The 23,496-nt window shown below is 39.4% G+C and overlaps 1 protein-coding gene across 3 annotated transcripts; it reads left to right on the plus strand.

Moving 5' to 3' along the window:
* Positions 1–557: 557 nt before the first annotated feature.
* Positions 558–23,308, plus strand: MIER3 (MIER family member 3). Of its 3 annotated transcripts, none has more exons than XM_063319788.1 (13): positions 558–818; positions 1,565–1,589; positions 3,549–3,694; positions 5,637–5,771; positions 7,192–7,312; positions 9,490–9,575; positions 9,768–9,840; positions 12,274–12,425; positions 12,881–12,962; positions 16,842–16,933; positions 18,825–18,952; positions 19,138–19,283; positions 19,369–23,308. In XM_063319788.1, the coding sequence occupies exons 1-13, from the start codon at positions 810–812 to the stop codon at positions 19,824–19,826; spliced, it is 1,653 nt and encodes a 550-aa protein (XP_063175858.1). In that variant the 5' UTR covers positions 558–809; the 3' UTR covers positions 19,827–23,308. The 3 variants fall into 3 exon arrangements, with proteins under 3 accessions (XP_063175858.1, XP_063175857.1, XP_063175859.1); XM_063319787.1 differs by having other exon boundaries at positions 559–818; positions 16,839–16,933; XM_063319789.1 differs by lacking the exons at positions 558–818; positions 1,565–1,589 and adding an exon at positions 4,746–4,881 and having other exon boundaries at positions 3,558–3,694; positions 16,839–16,933.
* Positions 23,309–23,496: the final 188 nt, after the last annotated feature.

Consider the following 23,496-nt stretch of genomic DNA (forward strand, 5'->3'; position numbering starts at 1 on the left):
AGCATGTGTCTTTATAGCCCGGGATGAAGAAATCAAGCTGAAAATGTTCCAATTCCTGCTTCATGTGTACTAGGACAAGAAAATACCACTAAAAAATGGAACAGATACTACTTGCATGTGAAACACCTCAACTTTTAGACAGAAAAACGCAGTGCAAATGCCACTTTCTCCTAAGTCACAGCAGGCAGCCAGCAACGGGGAGGTCTGAAGGCTTTGACATTTCCTTGCCTGCTCGGGACAGCTGGGCGCTGGTGTGGCTGCCGGCCTTGCTCCTCCACACCGCCACCGACCGAAGCCCAGGTGGCACGGACAGGTACCGCCCGCTCCCGGGACAGGGCGGCAAAGCCCCGGGGCAGCCAGCGACGGGCCGACCCCGGCGGGGGGTGGCGGCCTCACGCGGTCTCCAGCCGACCCGGGGGCCCCTGCGGCAGCACGGCGAGTGCCCCGCCGCGGGGCGGGCAGCCTCTGCCGGCACCGGCTTCCCCGGGAGGGGCGGGTGGAGGGCGGCGGCCGGCGCCGCGCCCCTCCGGGCCCGGGTTCGGCGGCGAGCGCCCTCTCCGGGCGGGGCACGGCGGGCCCGGGCGGGCGGAGCGCCCTCGCCGGCCGGGGCGGGAGGCCGCGGTGCCGGCGGAGGTGGGGTCCCGTCGCTGCCCCTGCCCCGGCGCCGCCTCCTCCGCCCCAGCCCGGTCCCGCCGGCCCCTCCGCTCCCTCCCCGGCCGGCTCCGGCTGGGGTTCGGCGGCTGCCATTGGCTTAGCGGCCCCATCCGGGCACTCGGCGCAGCGCTGCTCCTCAGCCCGATCGTCCCAATATGGCGGAGGTGAGCGGGGAAAGCGGGCTGGGGCGCCGGGGTTCGGCCGGCTCCCCGGGGGGCCCCACCGGCGGCAGACCCCCCGCGCCCGCCTCCACATCCCCGTAAGGCGCCTCCGGGGCGGCCCGGGGCGGGGGGAGGGGGGGCGGCCGGCGGAGCCACCGGGGCAGCGGGAGCCTGCGCGACTAGGCCGCACGGCGGGCGCCGCGCAGCGCGGGTGCCGGGTTCGCAGCCCGCCGGCGGCCGACAGGCCGCGACCGGGCGCGGAGGGGGGCGCGGTCGGCGGGCCGGGCCCCGGGGGACGCGGGCCGGGCCGGGCCGGGCCGGTGGCGGCGGGGCCGCCGCAGCACGGGCGATGGAGGAACGCCCGGCGGGAGGGAGGAGGAGCGAGCCCCGGGCTGGGAGTCGGGGAGAGGCGGCGGCCGGTCCGGCTGCCTCCGCCGTTGCCTGCCCCTGTCACGTCCCGCCCGGGCCGGGCCGGGGGGAACCGGAGCGCCGGTGGGGCCGGGCGCGGCTCTCGGGGAGTTCTAGCAGCGGAGGAGGAGGGAAGGAGAGCGGCCGGCGGAGAGGGAGCGAGGGAAGGAGGGATGGGAGCGGGTGAAGGGGATGGAGGGGCCAACAGGGCGGGACGCAGGGGCCGCGGCCGGCGGGGAGCGGCGCCGAGGGGGGCGGTGGGGGAAGGTGGAATGATGGCCCCTGCCCGCTGCCGGGCCAGAGGGAGCCCGCTCTCACCTCGCTCTCTCTTCTCCCCGCAGGCTTCTTTTGGGAGTTCGAGCCCAGGTTCGTCCTCGCCCACCGTCGGCACCCGGCCCGCCGCCCTCTCTTTCCTCCCCCTTCCTAAATTCGTCCCCTCGTAGCTCTCCTAGTGCTTCATGTGCACGCAGTTAGACGCCTGCCAGATTTTTAGGAGGAGATGCGCGCTGTGGCGCCTTTCCCTTAACGCCGGTGGCAGTTAGTAGTTGTCCGCTCGGAACCCAAAATGAAAACAAAGTTTCATAGCACTTTTAAGTCAGCATCTCAGTAAAGCCATTGTAGCCTGGAGAGAGACTGTTTCTCTTGTTGCTGATAACTACAGGCTTGTGTAAATTTTTGGCTTCTTGGTAATAACAGAAAATGTTTAAAAACATAATGATAAGTAATTTTTAAGGCTTTAACTGCCATTAAGGTTCTTTGGAATACTTTACACAAGCAAGCATAGTTAACATCAGCAGGGCTACTCGTAGAAGTTCGTGCGGAGTGTATTTGCCTCTGTGTACCTGCGTTCTGCATTGGCTGTTTGTCCTCTTTTTTAACTACGCTTATGAAATCTATTGAGCTTGTATTTTTGAATATGGGTTTAAATATTTTAAATGGGATATTGAGCATTCAGAGCTACTGTAGAAATGGGACTTTTTTATCTAAAGTCTGAGTGGAATAGAACTTCCACTTGAGTTACTCAAATGTAAAATGAGGTAGAATCGCTATTAGAAGTAATCATCTTGAGCATACATATATAAAATGTATAGTAGACTAAGGCAGCTGACACTTCCTTAAAACTGGGTCAGGGTGTGATGGCCAACAGCAGGGAAATTCAACATGTAATGTCGTTATTGTAATTGGAGTAGTGTTATCAGCTATACTGAAAGTTCCATGAGACCATAATATGAATAGCATGTGGATAGAAAGCATTTTAGGCCTGAATGTTCACTACAGTATGATATTATGAACTTTCACAGTATTGTCTTAAACAAGATAAACAAAGTTTACTTTAATTACCTGCATATAAAGAATGAAGACTTAGCATAATTGCTGAGAAATTAGTTAGATGCCTTAAGACTCAGAAGTGTTAGTATAAGCTACAGTCTCTTCCAAGGCTGGAAGCAGTGCAAAGAGGGATGCTGCTTTATTTTTTTGAAGTGGATTGAAAATTTGTAGCTATTTCCTTCAAAACTTCCAAATAAGTTCTTACGTGGAAATAATTTTTAACAAACCTTTTATTTGCGGCTTGTAAGCCAAGGATTGCAACAGAGCACTAGTATGTAAGGACTAGAAGGTGAAACCAGAAGTGGAAGGCAAATATCCTAGTCCATTTCTTTTCTCCATCCTGAAAGCCGTAGGAAAGTGCACATTAAAGAACAAAACAACCCTGTAATTCGGTGATTTTCATTGTAGAACACGGACTTTGTGGTGCAAGATATTTGCATCTTTAAAAATCCCATCTTTAAAAGGTCCATCTGTAAGGCTAAACTAATCTGAAGTGAGTCTCATTGTTTATTTTGCTCTCAGTAGGAAGCTGATCCATAACCCGTTGTCTGTTTACCAGTGAAGAACTATGCATGTTACCATATAAATTACATACATAGAATCAGAGTCTATAAATCACGGTCTTGCAGTATCTGAAATTTTGTGACTTGTGTATTTGTACCTTAATGATGTTTTCAAGGATGTTTTGAACAGCCTTACTCAGTAAAATATTAATTTGGAATTGTACTTTCTGAAACTTTGTTTCAGTACTTTAGGTACTTCTCCCAAGTGCCCTATACTGCAAGAGAGAAAAATGCACCTATTATTTACAAATATGAAAAGGGAAGACCAGCTAAAACAGCTGAATTTATCAACTAGTTAGGTATTTGTTCCAGTTATTCCGTTAAGAGTTCTGACCGTGTATGTAAAAGAATTCATGCAACTGTATTTTTTTCTGTGATGTAATTTCATATATTGGTATAGAAAAAAGTGACTCAAATTAGGTGTTTTTGATAGTTGGCTCTTTATCGTCTGAGGATCATGACTTTGACCCATCTGCTGAAATGCTGGTACATGATTATGATGATGAACGAACTCTTGAAGAAGAGGAAATGATGGAAGAAAGCAAAAATTTCAGCTCTGAAATTGAAGATTTAGAAAAGGTAAGAGCGACTCGCACTCTCAATAAATGTCCGTACATGTTGTACCTTTTCTAGTGAAAAGGACACTTAACCAGTTCCTCAGTTTGTATTGTATAATGCAGTTTCCTGCAACGTGCCTTTGCAGCTTGTTTAAAAAAAGAAAAGAAAATCAGGTTTGATAAGGATATAGCAGTGCATCCTCACAAAAAGGCTGAACTTAGCTTCTCAAAGACATTAGTGTTATGTTCAGTTCGTGTTTTCTTTGTCATTTAGCAGTCTTTTCACTTCAGTAAAGAAATCACTGAAGCAGGTTTTAGAGTCCTACCATCTAATATCGCTCACCACTTCTCACTTTTGTAAGTTGGATATAAGTTGAAACTGTACATTTTGCATACATTTGTTAAGTGACAGCTATCTGTATTTCATTCTGTTGGTCAGGTTTTGCTTTTCCAATGTGCAAACAAACAGTGCTGTTTTAGGCGTGATGGATCACATTCATTTGCTCTGTAAATGGTAGTTCTGTGTCTTTGAGTTTCATCAGTTTGGCATTCGGTGGGTGTACAAAATGACCAGCATGCTCCTTGGCTTTTCCTATTCCATTTTACACTCTTTAATTACGTGTTTTTCCTATTTACACTTCTTGTTCATCTGTGGCAGTGCATCACCCATTTTAAACGCCTGCTGAATGCTGAACATCCACAAATTGATGCTGCTTCCATTACTGTTCAGTGACCCACTTACACCACTCAGCATAACTGCAGATTTTGGTCAACAGAGTTCCAGAAAGGTGTAATTTTTAGCATCAGATATGAGGCTGTGTTTTTATAGTCCATGTGAAAACAGATTTTCTGAATGTGAAGTTGGCAGTGTTTACACTCCTGATTATTTTTTTTTTCTTGTCCTGCTACCTTTACGTTTTCGCTGATTATGAACTTGCAATTACAATAGCGAAGCAGCTAGCCAAGGCTGGTTGTTAAAATGGACTTGTTATTCCACAAAATTCTCTTATTGCTTCTATAATAGAAGGAAGAAGAACTGAGAGCTGCTCATCTTTAACGCTTTATTACTTTAGGTCCCGATCCTGGAAAGACTTGGACATGAGTTTACGTTTACCCATTATGAAAAGTCTTTGCAGGACCAAGACCTTAGCTGACTAAAGAAAACAAGTAATTTAATCAGTGTATGAGTTCAACAAGAAATTTTGAAAGGTAATATAACTTTGAAAGGTATAAATATTGGAAAGTATTTTTAATATCTTGATAGCTTGAATCAGGTAACTAAAAAATTCCTCACTGTTTATTGTTTTATTGATTGTACTAGGATGCAAGTGTGAGGATGCTGACTAAAATAATTTGATCAAAAACTCTTGGAAAAACAAAGTTATAAATCAAGCCTCTCTCTTGATTTTTGCCTTCTGTATCATTAGTTGTCTTTCTCCCATTATCTTGTCAATGGTCATAAAATTTATTGTGTGGGAGATGGGAAAGGAGGGCTTGAAAGTTGTTACATTTGTTCACTTTTGTGGGGGTTTGCAGCGCACTTGCAGGTGTAACTATGTAGGACCAAAGTCTTCAAGTTTTTCTGCATTTTTCTCTTGTAGGGGGTTGTTAATGTTCCTAGGATATCTTCTGTCTCGAGGAATTACAGCCAAATCATGCTCTACAGTATGAATCAGATAAGGAGCAAATTTTTAATAATTACTCTTTAGTTCCATCCAGTAAACACTTTTCTTCAGTAGCTTGATGGGACTTCACTATATGCCAAGAGACATGGTTATGAATTATTTCAGTCCTATGCTTGAAAATATTTTAAATCTTTTATCAATATTCCTGTTTTCAATTAAGTTTTTCTTGGTTTATTTTTTTGCTTTTGTTCTTCAAAAATATGTTTTATCCTTTTAGGCCTGAACTGTTTACAAGTATTTGGCAATATGTTGAAATGTTTGTAAATCCTCTTGTATTAGGAAGGAAACATGCCATTGGAAGATTTACTGGCATTCTATGGCTACGAACCCACGATTTCAGTTATGGCAGGTTCCAGTGCGGATAGCTCTCCAAGTGAACTTGCAGATGAACTTCCAGATATGACTCTAGATAAAGTAAGTCAGAATTGTTTTCTCCTGTATTACGGTTTAAAAGCAGAAATCCAAGTGACCTTAAATTATATTTCACTATCTCTTGATATTACAAAATAAGTGTCTCTGTTAATTTCAATACACAGTATTATTCTGAATTCATTCTTTTTCGAGGATATTGAGGATCTGATTCTAATTAATCACATTTACAAATGCATAGCAACTTCAATGGCACTGTGTTACTACAAATGAGAAATGAGTAAGTTAACAGTTCTTCTAAAACACATCCAGAGAACTTGAAATAGGTTGGGTTTTTTTTTCCAGTAGCAGTGGGGTTTTTTGATATATGCAGTGTCCAAAAATTATAATTCCTGCTTCCAACACATATGTCAAGTATCAAAAATACACTCCTGAATGCTTTGGAATGTTGCTTTCAAATGCATATCATTTGGAAAGGTCTTAACTTTGGAGAGTGAGAGATTGTTTCATGTACAGTGACTATATGTGTTGCATTATTGATGTAAAAACCTGAAACTCCAGGTTTTGTCACTTGCAGCTAACTTTGAATTCTGAGATTTTAATCTGATTTTTGGCTATAAAGCATATGCAGCTAGTAGTTTAGATTATAAAGTATGTAGGTAGTAAGTAAATGTCTTTTTTTTTTTTTTTTAAACTTTCTGTGAGTATGATGTAATGGTAAACTCCACAGAAAGTAGGCTATAATGATGGCTCTGCACATCTGATTCTCATTAGGATTCACAATTGTGTTGAGGCTACAAAAATGTAGCCAGCTTGTTGTCTAATACAGTTCTTTCCCTTCCTAACCTCTAATACAGAGGGGTTCAAACATGTCTGCTAGTGGAGGAAGGGTGCTTTTTCTTTCTTTCTTTCTTTCTTTTTTAACTTACAGAAACATTATTTTTTTGTGTTTTGGGAAGGTAAAGGTTGTCTATTTTCTGCAACTGTCCTCTCAGCAAAAGTCTACAAAAGTGCCTGGTGCTTTTTTTTTTTTTTTTTTCCTGCCCCCCTCCTCCCCGAGTTTAAGGGGTAGCAGCCTTTTAAAGCTTTGGTATATCTGTGATGCAAAGAATGACAGAATTCTAAAGTTTTGAGGCAGTTTCCGCTCACGTTTTTCATTGGAAGCAGTTGGAAGAACATCTGAGATTGATGCTTGCAGAAGTTGTATCTTGTGTGTTTATTTTAATAGAAGACAAAGGGGAAATGAACTCCTGTGTTCAACTCTGAAACAAATGGTTATATTTGTTCTTAGATTTAGGAGGAGTAAACTAGCTTTTTAATTAACAGATTATGGTCTGCTAAATTTATTTATGGTAAAATAATTTATTTTAATTAACGAGACTTACAGTTTGCTGGATCTAAATGCTCAGCAGTCTACACTTAATAGTCAGTCTGAGGTGGTATTTTTTTTATTTTAATGATACAGGAGGAAATCGCTAAAGACCTCTTGTCGGGTGATGATGAAGAAACTCAGTCCTCTGCTGATGACTTGACCCCATCAGTTACTTCCCATGAGGCTACTGACTTCTTTCCTCGGCCATTAAGATGTAGGAAACCAACTTTTATGATAGTACTCAAAAAGTTTCAGCGTTATATATAGCTTCCTAGCTTAAAATACCAAAATCGCAGAGTAGTGCTGACTTCACTGAGAATTGAGAAACAGTGCTTTCCAGGATGTTGTACGTGAATGTTGTCTTTGGTTGATATTACTGATTACCTGAAAGACTTATATTTGGTACTGTGCTCAAAGCACAAGTAAAATTAATTACAAATACAGTAACTTCATAATTAATAGTTAATGTGGTATTGAGGAATACCCTTCATGATTTTCAATATGTTAGTGAATCACATGAACATGTAGCCCATTCTTTTAAATTAGTGTTTCTCTACTAAAATTTTTGCTGCTGCTTTTAAGCCAGTGACAACTCCGTGCACCCCGTACATGTGAACTGGGATGCGGTTTCTTTGTGATCATGTTCCTTCACACATTCATCATTTTTCCATAGGCCTTCATGGGGTGAACCAAAGTGGTTTTGTATGGGATGAGGCCTATAAACCTATGACCACCAAAATTTCACTACCCATGGAGCTATTATGGGAATGATCTGAGAACCAGTGGTTCAGTTATCCAACCTGGACAAGATATTCCTCAGTGCCTGTTGCAGCTCATTTGTTCACTGGAGTACTAGAGCTAGTTAGAGTGGAGGATTTTTATCACAATTTTAATTTGGCAAGTATCTTAAGCTGTTCCTGGGGGTTTTCATTCCTCTAGAGAAGGGGAATAGTAAAGGGGATGTGCTGCCTTAGTCGTCGGTAATTGTAGCCCTTTACATGCTGCCAATTGTGTAATAAACATAACACATTTTTATTGAAAGAGAGATACAAAACCCTTAAAATTTGTAATGCCCTTCTTTCAGTTAAGCAAACCCCAGGATTGCTGGCACTTAAACATTGCTTGTGAACCGTTAATGAATATCACACTGAAAGTGCGGCAGCTTTATAAAAAAAAAAATAAATCAGCCCTCCATCTTACTGAAAATTAAGAAACAGTCATCTTTGTTTTCAGCTATCATGGTTTTCTATGAGAATGTTGCTTTCTCTAGTAGTACTTTTGGCCGGACGTTTTAGAATCAAATGTCCGCCATTTCAGGGAGGGAGATGTCAGTTCTCTCAGTGCTGTTGGCAGTTTCATCTTTTTTCCCAATCTCTGTCCATTCCTCAGATACTAAGATAACATTAAGTTTTAGATAAACATGTCTAATACATAATATAGGATATTTTATTAAATTCGCATCAATTGGAAAAAATAATTGCCTATGATTATCCAGGCATATTGTTATTTCATGCATTCAGGTTAGCTTCTTGCTTGCTGTTTGTAACAACAAAAAGAGATAGACTGGTGATTGTGGTAATGACTACAGGAGAAGAGCCTCAGTCCATGCAGTCGTGGATATTGTCTCTGATGTTGGTGATTCTGTTTAGTTGTGATGAAGCTAAAATTGCAACCCCGTTTATGAGCATGTTGTTTCTGAAGTTTGAGAATACAAAATAGCTTTAATAGCATCAGAACTGTAGATTCCATTCTGCTGGGGATTATACAGCTATAAAAATAGAATTACTTCAGAACCCAGTACCACAGCACTACAGATTCTAAAATACGAGTTATTCTATGGAGTACTGTATTTAAATTGCTTGGAGTCCAAAAAAAAAAAAAAAGATTGAAGAGGAATAAGCAGTCTTTTGCTGTCTTTTGCATATTCCATTTTGTATAGCTCTCCAGTATCTTCAATTCATGCCGAGGCAGCTTTGAAGGAATCTTTTGAGTGCCCATTAAAACTTCTGATGAAAGGGTTTAGTAGGTAATAAAGACATGCCTTCAACTTTACTTTCTTTGTGATTAACCTGAGTCTAAGTCATAGTCCTGGAAGGTTTTTGTTTTTCTCATATCTTTTCTGCAAGGTACAAGTCTTTATTGAGAAAATTGATGAAGAAAAATGATCTCATTTCCTTTTGATTGTTAGAAATTGTTTCAGTTCTGCAGTGTACAAGTACCAGTGCCTTCAGACTTCACACTAGTTTGATAGAAATGTAGATCAACAGACTTGCGATGAGTGTCTTCCAGTATAAAAGCAGGTGTTCCTTTCAAAAGTAAAGGATATCTTTTAGTTCTGTGTTTGAACTGAAAATTCTTCCTAGCTAAAACCAAACTTCTTTGTGTCTGAAGCGAACACTACGTGTGATGGAGATAAGGAATCAGATGGTGAAGACGTAGAGGCAGACAATGGTAATTCATCTGAAGATTTGAGAAAGGTAATAATTATATCTTAAAAAGTTAAAAAAACTTTACTGTTAAGAAAAATGCATTCAATTTTATAGTACTTATCTGAAATAGTACCTTAATACTGGAATTCTTTGCCAAATGCCAGCTTGTGGCATTTTTAATGCTTCCATACACAAAATACTAAGTTAATAACTTTCTGTATCTTTTCATTACGTCTTCAGGAAATAATGGTTGGTTCACAGTACCAGGCTGAAATTCCACTTTACCTTGGCAGATACAGTGATGATGAAAAGGGTAAGTTCTTCTGACTGTTTTTATTTTATGTTTATACGTAGCACTTGATGGAAAAATGTTATTTAAATTTATAAGGTAAATTCAATGGCTTAGCTAAAGTCTCAGAGACCTTAACAAAAAAAAAAAGGCACTAGAAAACTGAAGTAACGCAACCACATAATTATATCTCAGAAATGTGATTCTTCAACTTTGGTGGGACGTTCTCAAGAAAACATAGGAGGCTGGATTACAGTGTTAATTCTGAAGTATGTAGTAATATTAAGAGGCAACAAACCGTGGGTCTAGAAGGAAATATTTTCATGTGAGTATCATAACTGGGCTGTGAGCATGTAACTTAGTTTACACTGAAGATCTTCAAAACAGTATTTTTCTTTGCTTATTTTGTGCCAAGCACAACAGTGTGGATTACAAAATGAATATGGAAAACAAAGCAATAAACGGTTTTAAATTTCCATAGCATGACTAGAAGATGTAGGTCTCAGGGCACACTGTCTTTTTAAAAATACGATGTTTTAAGTATGATGTTATTCCAGTGTAAATTTTGGTTAAAAACGGCAATTGTGCTAGAGTAAAAAAAAAAGAACTTAATAGAGTTTTATTTTGTATCTTTAGAAGCCTTCATTGTGAGAAAAGTATAGCACATATAGCTATGGAATTCAAAAAGGAAGTAATGAAAGAAATTTGCTCATGGGTGGACATCTGTGAAATTAAGGAACAATTTGGGGGATCTGTTAATAAATGAAGGGCATTCGGTTCTTTTCTGTAAATTTTCAACATTCTGTAAGTTACTTCTATGTGAACTGTAATATTTCATAGGAATACTATTCTAACGAAGTATATCAAGTCTTCTCATTATCAGCTGCTTTTTTGAAGAATGATTCTTTGCAGTAGAGAAGAAGAATGTTTGGTATGAATGGAGCTGGAAGCATTAGCGAGTGAACATCTCTTGTGTTGCTTAAGAGATTTAGGGAAGCCTCCTATTTTCTAAGATTCAAGCATGATGCTTATGAGTTGTAAGAAACGGAGGAGTAAGTAACCAGAGAATGACCAGGAAGGGGTTAATCTGACAGCTTTCTGTGGAATGAGCTGGTGCTAGAGAGAACCAGTGACGCTCTTGTCTGGTGGCATGGCCAAGAGCAAAGAGGTAGCTCCCAGACTGGAGAGCCTGAGGAGCTCCTCTTGAGATTATCAGCCATGGACTCCAGCAAAAAGTGGTGGGTTGTCTTGGTGGGTAAGGGAGGTCGAAGGTGAGTGTCAGCAGTGCTTGGGAGAGGTTGGACCTGGCTGTAGGGGTGTATCATTCTGTGAAAGCCTCCTCTGTACCCCCTGAAGAGCTTCTGACGGCAAACGGGCTTGTATGTCTGCTCTGTAGTCCCAGCTGCCAGAATTTTGCTAGCAGGCAGTTCTGCTCTTCTATAAACCTTACACTTGTAACACGTCTGTTTGAAAGCTTTCTGTGTTTTTAAGCCATAACAGAACTTTCAGAGATGTAATTTTATTCTTCACCTTAGTTTAATGTTGTTTCCTGCAGTTTTACGAGAGATTTGAGAATCTTCATCCCTTCTACTCTAACAGCCATTATGCTTTTGTGTTTGAATTGAAGAACTCTAATTTTGTATTGCCAAGAGAGTATGTGAAACATTATGTGCAATGTTAATCTCATCTGTCAGAGTAAAGGATTTAGAGTTTAGTCTAGAATTGAAGCATGTGCACAGACTGACAAAGGTTCAGGCCATGTCTTGCCTATTTCCAATAGATTGTCTTTCAAATAAGCTACTTAAGAGGTGCATATATGATTTCAGTGTACTATGAAGGAGGACTATACATCCTGATTGCTTGTAAAGTATGCAGCGTACAAGTTCTTAACAGCATTCAGTTGTTAGTGAATGGAAAAACAAATTACCACACTGAGACCTACTAGATTCCCGTTCTGTAAGTAATTTTTAGCAAATTTTAGTTGAAAATGTCTCATTAGCCACCTCCTCTTTTTTTTTTTGACATGTAATATTTGAAATATTAAAGCAATATCCTACACTTTTTTACAGTAAACTATAGTTTATTTTTTGAAAACAGCTGAGTAAAACTGTGAATGGTTTTGCTAGTTTGTTTATATGAAGATGAAGAATACATACACGTAATTTGACTTAAGTGTCTAGCTGTCTACAAGCTGCTCCTCTGTAAAGACTCTTCATCTCAAGAGTTCCATCCCTTGCCTCATCCTCATGGAACCTGAATCTCTTCGCCATGCCATACAGCAGAGTCTGTCCTTTAACTGAGGCTTTTGGGGAAAAAGTGAGGTGCAATTTAAAAGTGGCATGATGGTGCTTGATTTGATTACTTCTGCGTTCCTGTTCTGTGTCTTTCTGAAATAGTTTTTAATGTTACAGCCTTAAAAATGTCACACCTGGTGTTAATGGATTTCTGTTTTAACAGCCTATGAAAATGAAGACCATTTACTTTGGAAACCTGATGTGATCTCAGAAAGTAAAGTTAAAGAATACCTTTTTGAAACCTCCTTAAGAACAGGAAATGAAAAAACGATTGGCAGAATTCCTGAAGGACTACATACGCGGGACAATGAACAAGTATGTTTTATATCCTGTTCCGTTTGTGACAGATTGCTTTGTAATTAACGTGTGCTCTCTTTCTGTGCCTTGTATTATAAAGGCAGCAATACTGAATTTCTTTATTTATTTTAATTAGATGTTATTGGGGTCAGGATCTTATTTGTGATTTTAAGCACATGCTTAAAATTACAAGTATTTGAACGTTGGCAGTGTTGTGATCTCTGATGTTTCCGATTGCCATGCTGTTGACAAATCCAGCTTTTTTAATAATTGCATATAATGTTTCACATTTTAATTAAACCTTACCTCAACTTTTGGGTGGTTTTGGTTGCTATTTTAAATTTTTCATCATGTGTAGAGATAAATCTTCTTTTTCTTTACATCATATATGCTCACTGAAAGGCTAGTTTTAGAAGTCTAGATTGGATGTTTGCAAACTTTGACTCTTTCTAAAGACTTTTTCTACTTTATAGGCGCTGTATGAACTTCTTAAAAGTAGCCATAATGTTAAAGAAGCAATTGAGAGATACTGCTCAAATGGAAAGGCATCCCAGGGTAAGAAAGAGTACTTGGTTTTTCCAAAATCTGTGTTTGGAAAAAAAAAAAAAAAAAAAGAATAAAAAAAAAAGTGTAGAAAAACCTTGAGTAGATTGATGAGCACATACCTTTCCATGATGTCTTTAGCACAGATTAGGTGTATTCTGACTTGGGGCCAGTTGGAAATTCCTGCTAGAGGAGTTTGCAACTTGTATAAAGGTTGAGGATCAGCTTTTCCTCGTCCCTTCTTTCCTCCTGGCACAAACTGAGGAGAGGGGTTGCGGGAGTGGTGATTTTGCTCCCATAAGGCTGTTCTCACCCATATTATGGTATCCTTTTGCGATCATGATCAATTAGAATCTTATGACATTTATCCAAAATCAGGAAAACATAGCTGGCTATATAAGTAAGCCCCATTCTATTCTTCACTGTGCTAACATTGTGCTATGCCAGCCCTAAACTGGTTCCACTGTTCCGTAGGTCTTTGGTAGAGCGTGGAGAGCTTTACTTGAGTTAACAGTGGAAAAAAGACTTCCATCTTCTTTGTCCCCAACTTTGTTACTCCCTTAAATGAAAATCAGAGTTCATCATTTAGCAAAGACAGTTCTTTGTCCTGGGTGTCAACATATGTGTTGCATAAAGCAGAAATGGAGTATAAGCCCTGGTATAAATTGATATTCCGACAGATATTCCCTACACTCAAGTTCAAAGGGAACTTGAGTGTTCACAAATTAGGTGCTGTGCAAGCTAACTATGTAAGGTAAAGCTGAAGGGGACAATAAAGACTATCAGAGCGGTGCTTCATAAAGCTCATGTACAAGAACAGATTGTGTAGTCCTAAATAATAAGGAAGTACCAGTTGCAGGGTTGTATCCCTAAATCCCACACTTCTCTAGGATTTAGATTCCTGTTTCAAGATTGAAAAATGCCTCTGCCCATTTGTGGTTCAGAGCCCAGAATTCTTTCCTAAGGACTAGTACTTGCACTCCTATTCCCCACTGCATCAAGTCAGATGGGACTTGTTACACCCCCATTAAAAATGGTAAAGAATGACAGTACTGTTGGTGCCTGACTCTTACACTAACCGTTATGCTGTGACCTACTCTACCCACTGAAGTTCACTGCTATTCTCAAGATGAGAATTAAAAATCTGCCACTCCCAAGATAATTTCTTAACAGGGAGACTTTACGTGGAGATCTTTTCTTTTTTGAGGCCTGAGAACTTTGTAGTATGGAGTGCAAAATTAATGGGGTGAGAAAGAAAGAAAATGGCCTTGCAGTGGAATGATTATCGCCTTTATCTGGGAGCAGAAAGGTCTTGGTTCCAGTGTGTGCTTACAGGAATGTTTTGAAATGTGTTTTTTTTTTTCCCCCATTGGCTTTAAATGTCAGCTAAACAGAAACTTTTTGGATCATCATTGTGAATGTAAGATGCCTGAAATATCCCTTCTTAATTATATACAGACCCAAAGCCATAATCAAGATAGGAAAGCATCAATACTTGAGACAAAAGTGACCTATTCAAATAGTTGGAGCTACTTTGTTTTAAAAGTCTTACTCTTTTTTAAGTGATTTTTTTTTTGTTGTTCTTGTTTGTAAAACTGATTTCCATCTTAGAAACTGCAGGTTTTATCTTTTTTGTTTTTTTAAAAAAGAGAGATTTGCAGTCCCTCCTTAAGAAGTCTGAAAGGGTTATTCATGGGATCTTGAGGAGCAGATGGTTATTGCTTTGTTCCAGACTGCCTGATACCCCTTTTGTTTTTCAAAAGCCTGGATCAGAGTAGGTATAGTCCCAGCCAGTTGGTCCTGTATGGCTATCTGAGGTATGTCTAGCACTAAGGCTTTCCTCTGTGGCTTATTATGCCTCTTTTGTGGGTCTACTATCTCAGCAGGGGCTTTATGAGATGAGGGAAAGTGTCGGGGCTTCTGGGGAGTCTGTCCTACTTGCTGGATCCGTCTGTTGTCTGCGTCAGCTCGGAATCGCCCAGCGGGTGTTGGTTCATCCCACCCCATTTCTCAACGATGATTTACAATGCCATGCATCAAGTCTGCTCAGGTCGGGATGAGTTGGATGCGACGTTGTCCATCCTGACTGTCCTGATGGTTATGTTCTATGTTTTGTCTTATTTTGTCCCTTTTTGCAGGGAGGTATAATTTTAAAATAGCTGGGGTGGGGCTCCCCTTATTACTGGTTTTTTGGCTTTGGGGTCTACAGGGGCAGAGACAAGGTAATCATCACAACGTGCGCTTGTGTTGTTCGTAGCCTGAAGGCAGGCTGCTGTTGTAACGGCAGTGAAAAGTTCATTTGATGATCTTATTGATATATCAGTGGGCTCCCTTCTATCCCGAGGGTCTTTCCCTCCTGCCCAATACACTAGTGAGCGGGTAATAGAGTGGGTTCAGTGTTAGGGGATAGTCCCTCATTCAAGAACACTCCTGGTCCCCAAACGCCATCCAGATCTAACATAATCTGGGCTGGGGGCTGGAATTATCATGAGTTCTAGTTTATCCTCTGCCTTTCTGGGTTTTTCTTTTTCCTCCCTTATCTGTTGAAGCAATTGGTCTATTAGCAGAGGTAACAGCGTTTCTTGTCGCTTTCTTTGTTCAACCTCACCTTGTAATATTCTCATTTCTTATTCTTCATATTCCTTACACTGATACACATCTCCTAAATACCTCTTCAACATCTTTTATATTATTATTACCTTCTCTTTACCATCTTTCAGATTCCCTTTTCAGATTCAACTATTCTTTTACCTTATTCCAATTACCCTGCTTTTCACACACCCAGTCATCTGAAAATTTCAGTGAAGGGTTAATTCCATGCCTCCGTAAGTAGTCTGTTACTGAATCTGTCATCCTGCCAACTACCCTTATTTTTGTCGCAGGTGAATTATTAAGAAAAGTCATCATTAAGGGGTTAAACGAAAAGGTTTTAATAGTGATTAAATGATGAAATGATAATTAATCGATGGTAATTAAATTGTAATTAAGCAATAATTGAATAGTAATTAAACAGTGATTTAACAATAATTGATAATTAGGCGGTGGTCAAACACACTACTACTTACTATGCTTCCATTAAGCTATAGCTTGATATATATATATACATGTCGCTAGCATACAATATACTTCTAGGCTTAGCGTGAAGTGTCACCTTGTTCCAGCCAGCAGGGGCTGGGTAAGGGGAGCCTCAGCCCTGAAAAGGGCAACCTTGTCCCTTCCCTGCTGGAGGGGAGTTGGCCTCTGCGCATCCTGCTGCTCTGCAGGGGAGCTCCATGGGCTCGGGGGGCCTACAGGTACTTCTGCTCACAGTCAGTCACCCCTTTGGTGTGTGTGCAGCTGTGGCGGTTGTAGTTTTGTCTAGTCCCAGCCAGGGACTGACCTCAACCAGGACCGCTTGTCAGTGATGCCTGAATCGATGTACTGCTCGTTCAGTTGGGGGGGGACGGGACAGATGACACCCACCACAACAGGTTGTTCCTTCACTCTTTTTTCCAACCACCACTGTTCTTTGGATCCTATGTAAGAACAAATATTGAGAAAAATTGCCTCACTTATATGTCAGTGGTGCTATCAAACCTTGTTTTTTTGATTAAAAACTTACTAAGAAATGATAAATCTTTTGAATGTCCCTTGCCCTTTTGAGTATCCTTTTATCAAGGATAAAAGATTTCAGAAATCAAACTCTTTAACGAGTCTTTATAAAGAAGAACGTTAGATTTCAAGTAGGATGTCTGTACAGTAGAGGAAAGGAAGTGGATCTAAATAATTGAACTATTAGGTCTTTTGGAATGCATGTGGATATTCATCCGTTAGCAACAAATATTTTATTCTTTGTAAAAGGTTAGTGAGTGCAATCAAGTTTATCATGCTACTTTTGTAATTGTCTAGAAGAGATGACAGCATGGACAGAAGAAGAATGCAGAAGCTTTGAACATGCACTTCTGATTTATGGAAAAGACTTTCATCTCATACAGAAAAACAAGGTTAGTATTTTACAGTTAAATGGAAGAATTGGTAGATGAAACGATGCTGAAAATCTGTAAAAGCAATCACATTTGTCAGAAGCCATGCAGAAGAGTGAAATAAGAACAAACACACTAAAACCAGCTTGGCATTTTTGAGCCAATTTTTCCTCAGACGTCTTTGGAAAAGCTAGACGTTGCAAGATGAGTCAATGTATTATCTGTGAAATCAACTTATGTTGACGTTACTTCCATTTATGCATTTATATTATAATTTAGCTTAAATGTGTGCCTCTCCTAGAAGTACACTGTTTGCATACCATGGTTGTGGGAGGGGAAAAGGCATCTTTACTTAATTTATTTTTGCCACTAGGAAGGTGTGAGTTTACAGAAACAGGCTTAGCTTTTGTGTTTTCAGAAAGTGTATTCATCCATCAGTATTCTGTTTTCTGGCCAGCAAAGGAGTTCTAATCTTGATCTGGATTGCTTCTGATTGATTCCTGTGTGCCTGAAGAATAGACCCCTTTTTTTTTTTTTTTCTTTTGATTGAAAAGCAACAGTTGACAATATGGATGTTTCCAAATTTCTGTATATCTCCTTTATGCTTTGTTACCACCTTGAAGGCTTTTTTCTTTAGGAGTCTGGTGTTTTTGTTGTATTTCAGCTAAACTTTATAGGGTTGTGGTTGCTGTTCAACAACAGCGAGCTAGTCCTGCTCAATATCTGGTTTAACTAGTTATATTTGGGTGGTTCAGATTTTAGATGAACCTTACCAATTAACAGTAATTCATCAGAGATGCAAAGAAATAATTTTGAAATATTTTTTCCAACATGCGACAAAGTACGTGCATTGATGTATCTGTCACTACGGACCAGACTTTGTCTAAGAAATCCACTGGGTTTTTTTCCAAGTAGGTAAAATGCCAGAGAGTTTAGCGAAAGTTCTGGGATCGAGCATAAGCTGATGTCACTTGTATATGGAAAGTATCAATGAGACAAGATCTAGCGCATGGAGAAATTTAATAAGAGATAGTTCCTTACCACTGTACTGCAAAGCATTGTAAACTGTGACTTCATATGCTAGCATATGGACATCTGTTCATTTCCTCCCCTGCCTGGTATGTTTGTGTCTAAATTAGCAAGGTTTACTACTACACCCAAGGCATTTTGGATTCGCCTCTGATGTTTCTGTAAGTTTGATTAAGCTCAAGTATAGTTTACTGCCAGGCTGTATCTGGGTAGAGTTGTATATTCTATTTGTAAAACTTAAACTGGAACTGTGGGCTGACAATGTTAAATACTTCTGCATCTAAAAACGGATAGAGTTGTTAAGAATATAGATAGGAGTAATGACTTCTCCAAGAATCTGACTTCACGTATCAACCTCCACTTTGGAGAAAAAGACAAACAGTTAACATAGATCAAAATGAGTTTTTAGAGTCCTTTATACCTTCTCAACCCAGACTACAGTTTTATTTTGTTGTTTAAGCATTTACTGTTGTGATTATTTGTTGTCAAAGCCTCCAGAGTTCTGGACTTTCCCAAAAGGAATAAGTACCCAGAGTCTTTTCCACTTCGCTTCTCTTAGGTCATTGCTTTGCTCAGCTTTTCCCATCTTAACAGAGAGTCTATCCTACAGACAGTTTAAAAATTGTTATACATATTTATATATATGAATGCTTCAGATGTAGATACAGTTTCAGTCTAGCTTTAAAGAAGCCAATAAAATATACAGTAGAAAAAATGCAATACTTACTTGATACTGTAGAGCTCTTTGAGGTCTCCTAATGTAATCGTTTTGTTCCAGATGCTAGAACAATAAAACTAACAATATTGCAGGCACAGGAACTGGGGAGATGACAAAATGTAAGTCTTTGCATTAATCTTGTCAATTCTTCTTGCCTTCTTTTAGGTAAGAACCAGAACAGTTGCTGAGTGTGTGGCTTTCTATTACATGTGGAAGAAATCAGAGCGTTACGATTACTTTGCTCAGCAAACAAGATTTGGAAAGAAGAGATATAACCATCATCCAGGAGTTACGTAAGTAAAACGTTCTTGCAATATGTTTTCTGTTGCTACTCATAAATAGAGAAGATTTTTTTTTTTTCCTTCTGTCATTGCAGTGTAATGCTGCAGCGACTGTGTCAACTGAAATTAAATCCATCATTATTTTTAGGCCTTGTTTTACAGTTAAGTAATACATTATGGATGCAATATTCTTTTAGGGACTACATGGATCGTTTGGTAGATGAAGCAGAAGCCCTTGGTGGAGCAGTGCATTCTTCAGCCTTAACATCTAATAGTCGAACAGAAACCATTCCTGATCAACAACTAAGCATTCTGAACTCTATCACTGCCAATGAGTTGACGGGTAAATTGAGAAAAAAAAAAATATCTTTTTGTTGTAACTATGCAAACAACTATTTCATTTGCATTTGTATTCATTTTTATTCCAGCGTTGACAAACAGTGTCGCTACAGTCTGCCACACTTCAGACGTGAACTGCCTGGATGACGCCTTTCCTCCTATGGACAGCTTACCCCGAGCACCAGTTAATCATGTGCCTGTCGGAACAGAAGAGTTGCTTAACTTGCCTAGCAATGGTGAAAGTGATTGTTTTAATTTATTTGAGACTGGCTTTTATCATTCAGAGCTAAACCCAATGAACATGTGCAGTGAGGAGACAGAAAGACCCACGAAGAGATTGAAAATGGGAATTGCTGTCCCAGAATCCTTCATGAATGATGTCTCTGTAAATAACCTTGGTGTGGACTTCGAGAACCACACACACCACATTACCAGTGCCAAAATGGCTGTTTCAGTGGCTGACTTCAGCAGTCTATCTGCAAATGAGACAAATGGTTTTATCAGTACCCACGCTCTTCACCAACATGCAGCCCTTCACTCAGAATGACTCTGGAAAACGGAACAAACAGTGGGTACTTTATGCAGTAGTAGTAAACTTGATGGGAGCTATCAGGTTTGCTTAGTCTTTCACTGGAAGTTTGAACTTTATGACATCAGTGATGTCTTTGTATGTATAGAACTATATCTTGATTTATCAAGAGTAATTTCTTCTTTCAGTCCATAAATGTGGAAATGTCATAGGATGTTTGGCAGAGTTTGGGACTAAGAGAACTCTGTGGTGCAGCTTTAAGCTCTGCTTCAGTTTTTTTAAAGCCTGTAGATGGAGGCCACCATTTCAAAACCAGCACAGAAGTTCTGAACGGATTGGAGTGGCTTTTTAGTCTAAGTTACTTTTGCCGTACCGGATGCAGTGGAATAACAATGTTTACAGGTACCGATCCTGATCCCTGCTCAATGTAGCATTTTATTTTATTTTTTTCTTATAAAGGCAGGGATGGGTTTCTTTAATTTAAACTGCACAAACATACAAGGATGTTTTTTAAATGGAACCTTCTCTCATGTGATACTAAACTAGAGCACTTCAGTTTACAAAACAGCAAGTTCATCTTGGTGGAAGCTAGCACAAGGGACTTGACATGAGTAAAGTGTGAAGACCTATACTTTGATGCTGTTGCAAAATGATAGGCCATGGCTACCTTACACAGAAGTAATTATGCTGCCATAGGTATCTGTGTACTTTAAACTTACTTATTGGCTTAAACAGAGGCGTTTTAGGCTATACTGTATTCGGATGGGGTTTGTCCACGACTTCTTAAGAGTAACGTAATCGTGTACCTTAGCTTTCCTAAGGCAGCTGATGCTGTATAAAGCTACAGTCTGCACAGCTTAGGATTTACCACTAAACAAAACAGTCTACATCTGGAAGACATAGTAAATTGTTTGTAGCACTGCAGTTCAAGGTGTTACAGGTTGGAGGAACTATCTAGTTTATACAGGAATAGTAGAACCTTGAAGTATGTATTTGAAAGTTTTTCTTTAGAGTGGTTTGCATTTACTTGTTTTGGCAAGTCATTGGCTCAAAAATGGCACTTGACTACTTTGGTCAAATAGGAAAGGATGAGTAAAAATGTTTCCCATAAAAGCAACTTTTTAACTTCAGTAAATTTTTTTGTTTTTAACATTGAGTGCAATTTAGCCATCCAGGAACTTTGTCTTGCAAACGTTTGTTCTAATTCTTGTGAGAGAGTCAAAGCAAACAAAGTATTGGCTTGTAACATGTTGTTGTAGCCTACAACTTGCAGGTTTTTTTCATGAGAATCTGAACCTTACTTCAATAGGATTACCCCCTTTCCCTCCATGCTTTTTCTTTGCACTGTTTGTATTACAAATTTAATTGCCACTACTTTGTTTTCATTATTCAAGTGATTAATTTTGCGTTATTGATGTTTGTAATAGTTGCTTCAAGGTTATGCTGGTAATTAGGAAGTAGTAACTTTAATATTTGAAAGGGAAGAGGGTATTTATTACGCATACTGTGAACTGCATTGACAGCCTGAGTTTTGGATGCAGCGTATGGAGTTTTCTTCACAGCATTGTAATGAAGATTGCTTTGAAATGTTTACGCAGTAGCACATTTACCATATTAAAAGCAAATTAGTTTAGCACAGTGGACAAAAGTAGAGATAATGTTGTAATCAGTTCTTAACTTCCACATCTGAAATATGTAATTTTAGTAAGTACACAGTAAGTAACAGATAGCCTTGGCCCTGTGTTGTACTCTGACATTTTTAGCCAAGTTGTCAGCTTCTTGTTGCTGTGTTTTGTGCTGAACTTTGTACCTTGTTTCTTTTGTTTATGAATCAACACATTTTATGTAATTTTGTAAAATACTGGCCATAATCCTCCATTCGTATACATTCAAGTTTATCTATGGGTTTACAGTGAGTGGCTGGTCTGTATAAAAGTGATTATACAAAGATGACTGAATGCTTATACCAGTTGCACTTAAATGAACATGCCCATTCTCATTAGCTGATGCAGTAATATATTCAGTTTATCTATGCATTGCTGGGCTCTTAATGTAGACAGAGACTTGTCTAAGGTTTGGGTTGTCAGCAAGTTGAATGGACACTTTAGTTATTTAATAAAGACTTTTGACCAAAATTGAGAAAACGATATGAGAGAAAAATGAATTCCGGCTAGTCTAATAGATTTTTAAATGTTGATCTTATTTAGCCTGTTGGCTAGCTAGCTGGTATCGTTTACTTTTAATTCCTTGTTAAAATGAGGCAATAATTTGCAAGATTTTGTAAATATGTAAATTCTTCATATCTTTTTAGATATCTATTTCAATATTTTCTGACTACTTCTGTGTATAGGAACATTTTTGTGCATGCTTGATGTGACATTCATAAATTTGTACCACTATGACTTTATCCATGTAAAATAGCTATTTATTGAACTTTTCTTTTTAAAGCTGGACTTAGTTATTTTTCTCTCAGTTTAAACATTTAAATGGAGAACTTGTTACTGTTTATTAAAAGAATTGCGTTTTGAAAGTCAGCATGAAGATAACTGAATTGCAACCACACAAAGAAATTACATAGCCTTGGTTCTTAGACGGTGAAGCACAATTCTTATAACAAACTGTGATGAATTCTTTGTCCTTTGCCACACTTTTTCTTCACACAGACAAACCAAAAAATCCATAATGGGCAATTGCAGTGTTGGTAAATGTATCCTTTTTATGTACAGGGAACCTGAAGAGGGTAGCTGATTCATTTAGAAGTGTAACTGGTGCTGTGATTATAGCAATACTTTTACGTTGGTTAGTCATAAGTCATCTTCTCATGCTAGGTTTTTGAATGTTTAGTTTTCCTCTTGTCATGGTCCAACTGCTGATTTTACTTGAAGGATGTACAATACTGGTTGAGGAATACTAAATTGTGTACAATTAGGTCAATGAATTGTGCAATGTTTTCCTGGTTTTAATCTTTAAAACTGAGGGTCAAAAATACAGGAAAACTTCAGATCAAGTAGAAATAGTGATACTACTTAATTTAACCAAAGTCTCTAGTGAGTATTTCAACTTTGAATGTAAACTAATGGATAAACTGACCAACAGGGACACTATTTGCCTAGCATTACAAGCACATTCTCTACAGACAGGGAAACTAAATACAGTAATTTATAAAATAATGACAAGGTTACTATTTTTTTTATTCCTATTTTTCATTGAAAGAAGAAGGAAGATGCTATCAATTGTAAAATACAGTAGGAAAGGTTATAGTTCTTCTAATAAAACAGAGATTCCAGTTATTCTCAGTTCAAAGTAAGTACCCTGTGCATAACAACAAATCTAGTGACAATCGGAACATGTTTTAGTATCAGATGTTCAAGAGGAAGTCGCTATTGTTGCATTGGTTTTAATATTTGTACATAAACACTGATTTTTTTGAGCATTATTTTGTATTTGTTGTACTTTAATACCTGGTGTACAGTTCCAGAAATAAATGTCTGGAAACCTTTCTTTACTTGTAAAGCTTTTCATGCATCTGCACTATGTTTGCTATTTCATTTTCAGAAATATTTAGCAGTAACTCTGAAGATGTTTTAAGAACTCCGGGTACCACTAAAGTGCACGCTGCCTAATAGAGGAGAGTGAAAAATGCAGCATGCAGTGATGACGGTAAAATAGGAAGTAAGGATTTCCCTCA

This window comes from Chroicocephalus ridibundus, chromosome Z (genome assembly GCF_963924245.1).
Source record: "Chroicocephalus ridibundus chromosome Z, bChrRid1.1, whole genome shotgun sequence".
In the NCBI taxonomy this organism is placed as follows: Eukaryota; Metazoa; Chordata; class Aves; order Charadriiformes; family Laridae; genus Chroicocephalus; species Chroicocephalus ridibundus.

Coding starts and splice junctions, on each gene's coding strand:
- MIER3 (XM_063319787.1), top strand. Junction 18,953..19,137: donor AACCATCATCCAGGAGTTAC/GTAAGTAAAACG, acceptor ATATTCTTTTAG/GGACTACATGGATCGTTTGG. Junction 19,284..19,368: donor CACTGCCAATGAGTTGACGG/GTAAATTGAGAA, acceptor TTTTTATTCCAG/CGTTGACAAACAGTGTCGCT.